This window comes from Erythranthe guttata, chromosome 4 (genome assembly GCF_056151865.1).
Source record: "Erythranthe guttata isolate IM_541 chromosome 4, IM_541, whole genome shotgun sequence".
In the NCBI taxonomy this organism is placed as follows: domain Eukaryota; kingdom Viridiplantae; phylum Streptophyta; class Magnoliopsida; order Lamiales; family Phrymaceae; genus Erythranthe; species Erythranthe guttata.
The window spans coordinates 2,795,364-2,800,534 of NC_142536.1; the positions used below are offsets into that span (position 1 = coordinate 2,795,364).

The 5,171-nt window shown below is 37.5% G+C and overlaps 1 protein-coding gene across 2 annotated transcripts; it reads left to right on the forward strand.

Annotated features, from left to right (window-relative positions):
• The first annotated feature begins 580 nt into the window (after positions 1–580).
• LOC105950736 (E3 ubiquitin-protein ligase BIG BROTHER) lies at positions 581–3,355 on the forward strand. Of its 2 annotated transcripts, none has more exons than XM_012974170.2 (9): positions 581–1,020; positions 1,314–1,377; positions 1,474–1,628; positions 1,956–2,196; positions 2,287–2,321; positions 2,431–2,475; positions 2,644–2,771; positions 2,892–3,000; positions 3,077–3,355. In XM_012974170.2, the coding sequence occupies exons 3-9, from the start codon at positions 1,488–1,490 to the stop codon at positions 3,125–3,127; spliced, it is 750 nt and encodes a 249-aa protein (XP_012829624.2). In that variant the 5' UTR covers positions 581–1,020; positions 1,314–1,377; positions 1,474–1,487; the 3' UTR covers positions 3,128–3,355. The 2 variants fall into 2 exon arrangements, with proteins under 2 accessions (XP_012829624.2, XP_088672538.1); XM_088816412.1 differs by having other exon boundaries at positions 648–759.
• The last annotated feature ends 1,816 nt before the right edge of the window (positions 3,356–5,171 follow it).

Below are 5,171 nucleotides of genomic sequence, written 5' to 3' on the forward strand. Positions count from 1 at the left end.
AATATTTGGAAGTATTTTGAAACTTATTCGCATTTCGTTAAAAGGTGTTTCGAGAGATTTTTCTTCTCATAATGAACAAATTTTAAATCAGTTAGATTGAATGTCGTACGAACAAAATTATGCATGAATAAATTACACTTTAAATTTTAGATAACTCAAAACATGAAAATTATGAGAACCGCTCATTGATTAATTCATATCTTTTTTATACAACATTCAATCTTGGTGAATCAAGTTGGATTAGAAAGCTAAATCAATTAGCTACAAATTCCGTGTTTCAAGTGTTGCCAAATTTAGCCTAAAAATAGTCAAACTCATGTTTGAAGTTGAAAAAGTATTATCAAAACTGAAACGACATTTATCTGGTCCCTTTCTGCTTTCGGTGCAAAATCCTATTTGATTTTACACCCCTAGGCGGCTAAGCCTAAGCTTAACCAAAGATTAGTGAACCGAGTGGTACCGAATCCCAGCTTATGGTGTGCCACGTGGCAGCGGAAACTATTCTATATTCCTCTAAACAAGGTTCGCGTGTCTGCTCAAAGCCTCAAATACAGAGAAAACTCACGCGCCACATGTGAGAGAGAGAGACAATTGAAACTAATTACTACTTCCAAGTAGTTTTCTTCTATTGCCAGGTAGCCTGGGCCACTCCCCTCAGCTACTATTTGTTCCTTACGCAGCATGAGTTGTACCTCCGGGGTTCCTGTGAGCATTTTATCACTGTCACAGTCTCAATGCATAAAGAGAGAGAGACAAAAGGTGAACGCCATTGCTCTCTGTCTCAAATTAAGAGAGAGAGAAAGAGAGAGAGAGGAGAGAGAGTCTCTTTGATAAGCAGAAGACTTGCCTTCGAAAAAGCGATCAATGCCGGTTCTTTAATACCTTCTTTTCCCTTCCAAAGAATCAATTCCTGTATCGATTTGTTGCTTGATTGAACATTTTTTTTGTTCTTCTTTCTGGATTGTTGGATTAATTGACATAAAAATCGGATTTAATTCCCCTTAATCTGCGCCGCTAGAGGTACTGATAATTATAAATGTTTTTAGGTTGCTTTCAATTTGCTTGTGATCCGAGTAATTTCAGGAATTGCATGCTGATGATTTTTCTAACTTTGCTTTGATTTTCTTAGGTAGTGTTTGAATTTTGAAATATTTCTCTGGGAACTGATTTCTATTAACATGGAAATATAAGTCCTAATTTTGTAATTAGTAGGCGTTCTGTTAGTTTTGTAATTACTGTTTTTGTTGAATGCAAGTATGTTTGAGATGCAATTGTTGGATGAAAAGATTGAATGGTTGTTTCATTCATTGCAGGTGAAGGGGAAGTATCCGATTTACGAAATCTACGTTTACCTCAAATTTTGCAAAGAAACTACTAGTGAGTAGTATATGTTTGATGTTTCGTTGGAACTTTAAATACGATACTAATTTACTATATACTAACTTTGATCTGTGTATTTTTATGATTTATCAGCACTACGTTCCAATATGAGCTGGAATCCGCCGATGGAAGTTCACTACCAAAACCATTCGATGCCCTACAATTCAATTGGAAGCTTCGTGGATTTTTTCGGAGGTCTTACTTATGAACACATGAATTACATTTTCGCGGATGCCGATTATGTTCAGGTAATTATCGAAAATGTTTTTTGATCGGCTTTCTAGAATTTCCGACTTTCTTCTTCTGGTTTGCTTATTATAATGTAATAGAGTAATTTAATGAGCTGTCGTAAAATATCTCGGATTCTGTCACAACTATATTATTTAATGGTCTCAACTAGTTAACACCGATCTTTAGCATTTTTAGTTATGTTTAGAACTCATGTGAATATACTCTCAATAGATATTGCAGAGGATACGATCTATTGTTTGCTTTCTAGATCTTACATAACATAGGCTGTAATAAATTAACTTCCCGTCTTTTCATTTGTTTACATTGGTCTGAATTATGCGCAGGATAATGCTTACAATCCTTACCCAGGAACAAATACCAGTTTATACAAATTTGCAGTATCCGAACCAGGGAGTTTTTCGTACTATGAATATGGCAACGGCTACGTGGTCGATAATCATATTCCAGAGAGCGATGAATATATCGGGCATATGAGCAGCCTAATGACAGATGATCAGGCTACTGTTTCACATGCACAACACGAAAGAAATTCGAACTCCACTTCTCATTCTCGACCAATCGAGTGTAAGATATCTCTGCAGCAAAATCTTCGCTTTAACATGCACCGTGTTATCCTCGTTAAAATAATCAATATTCCTTGCATTTCAATTATAGGTCCTCGAAATCATCAGGATGCTCCTGATAACGAGGTATCGTATTCCCCCCCTTCGTATTTATTTGGTCGTTTACAATCACCGTTGAATGTGGGATTAGAGGTAATTAAGTTTTATTTATCTCATCTTCTTTGAGTTACTGCAGGTTGTTTGGCAAGACAACATCGATCCCGACAACATGACATATGAGGTTTGAAATTTCAATCATATATCATCTCTCTAACATTCTTTTTGTATCTTGATCTGAAAACTTCTCACTCATATGCATTAAAGCAATTTTGAATTGTGGTTTATCGTTAGTGTAGTGCTCTCTGGACACTATATATTAAGTTATTAACTAATATCATATTCCCTATAGGAGTTACTCGAACTGGGCGAGGCAGTTGGGACTCAAAGCAGGGGTCTTTCACAAAATCAAATTGCATTGCTTCCAACGTCGAAGTTCAAGTGTGGCTTATTTTCAAGAAGGAAATTCAGAGGTGAAAGGTATGATAATATTTTATTAATTTCCGGCGTAGTTTTATGGGTAACAGACAAGCCTTTCCTATCTCACAACTATATTCCGGTTTCCAGTAATTAAATGTTTTTTTTTTTGGGATTAAAAAGGTGTGTAATATGCCAAATGGAGTATAAACGAGGCGATAGGCGAATTACTCTTCCATGTAAACATTTATACCATACTGGCTGTGGGAGCAGATGGCTTAGTATCAATAAGGTAAGTGATTACGCTTTCCTTTCTTTCTTAAGTAGTGCCCAATTCATACTTCGGCTAACGATCTCTCGCATAACAGGCTTGTCCGATTTGTTACAAGGATGTGGTTGTTGATATTCCAAAGCGCTGAAAGATGTACTCTTCTCAGCAAATGGCGGTGGATTCATTCTTTTCCATTTTTATTAAGGTTTATAGTGTTTCCTTACAACTTTCTGCTTTGGTTTACTATTTGGTTTTCTATACGTATAAGTGTCCTTGTTCTGTCCATTTATGTTGTTAGAAGTTCTGCATTGATCGTAAACAAGATTGGTTACGTATATGGCTTTTATATTAAAAATGATTCAGGAATTTCTTTGGATTTTCTCTGTGTGACTGTTTTTTGGAGCGGTCGTAGATCCAATATATGATTCTACTTTGTTGGTTTATAGCTTTGAGCAAATGAAGCAAAAAAATAATATACTTGAATATAAAGTTACAGATTTAGGAATAATAATTAATGGAAACAGCACAAATGAGAGCAATACATCAGAGATAGTTCCTCCAATAGAAACATACAGGATCTTTTCGAAGACCTTTACTTATTTGAAAAAAAATAAATAAAAAAGAAATGGTAAGATTATGGAAATATAGCCTTCTCAAGGAATTGAGTAGTCCCGTTGCAACCCTCACTCATGAATGGTTGTATTGTTAGCTTCAATCTTCGTAAGGTGGGGGAGGGGATGTGTAGTGGTATGGAGGAGGTGGTGAAGGAGATGGAGGAGGTGGTGAGTTGTAGTGGTATGGTGGTGGCGGTGAAGGAGATGGAGGAGGTGGTGATGTGTAATAGTATGGTGGTGGTGGTGATTTATATATGTATGCTGGTGGTGGTGGTGATTTGTATATGTATGCTGGTGGTGGTGGTGATTTGTATATGTATGCCGGTGGTGGTGGTGATTTGTATTTGTATGCCGGTGGTGGTGGTGATTTGTATTTGTATGCCGGTGGTGGTGGTGATTTGTATTTGTACGCTGGCGGTGGTGGTGATTTGTATTTGTATGCTGGCGGTGGTGGTGATTTGTATTTGTACGCTGGTGGTGGTGGTGATTTGTATTTGTATGCTGGTGGTGGTGGTGATTTGTATTTGTACGCTGGTGGTGGTGGTGATTTATACTTGTACACTGGTGGTGGTGGAGATTTGTAGGAGTACTTCTTAGCTGGCGGCGGCGGTGACTTGTAGGAGTACTTCTTCACCGGCGGTGGCGGTGACTTGTAATGATAATGTGGATGCGCCACGTGTTTTGGAGGAGGTGGCGACTTGTATAGGTACGGCAAGTGCTTGTGGTAGTGAGCTGGCGGTGGCGGTGAGGTGTAAACATACGGCTTTTTGTTTGCCGCTGCACTAATGGCTACGAAGCAAAATACCAAGGCGAAAATGATCACAGACCGTTGGCTTATTAGGGTTCCCATTTCGGAGCCTATTGCTTCTTATTTCTTTTCTTGGTGGATAATAAGGTATGGTTTTCGAGCCCTTTATATAGCAAGACGAGGGATAATTTTTTTATTTTTTTATTAATAGAAAACTTGAACCATTTCCATGCATGTTTTTCAACAATGAGATGATGGGCTCCAACTAATCTACTTTCCATTTCAATAATTAGCCTTTGAAGTATACATATTCCAGATTGTGACTTTGTATGATATGCTGTGTATATGCCCTTTCTGATGCTCCAAGTGTTTATACTTGCACGTTGTTAGTTTGAGAAATAGCACATTTTCTGTAAGGAAACAGTTTAGATCTCTCTCCCTAGTTTTTTTTTAACCATTTGAGGTATGCAAATACGGTTATCGCTACATTTGGTGAAATACATTAGGTGATTTTTCACGTTTGTCACACATATTTACATGCAAGCGTACACATCTATGGTTAGATATTACCCGATAAAGTTCGCGGGGCGTTCTTGATTTTTGTTTGTGTACTACATTTACTCACTTTCATAGTAGGTGTCTGGCGTTGTGGTACAATAAATTATACAAACGAATTAAGAGGGCAACTTAGTGCTCATCACATCGATGCTTAGAGCAAGACTTGGTACAATACGAACTCATGTATGTATCGAAACACTTGAGAAAAACGCACCGACTTATTACAAGTAACGACCAACACCATATCAACGCCACGCATTTATCAAGAATCG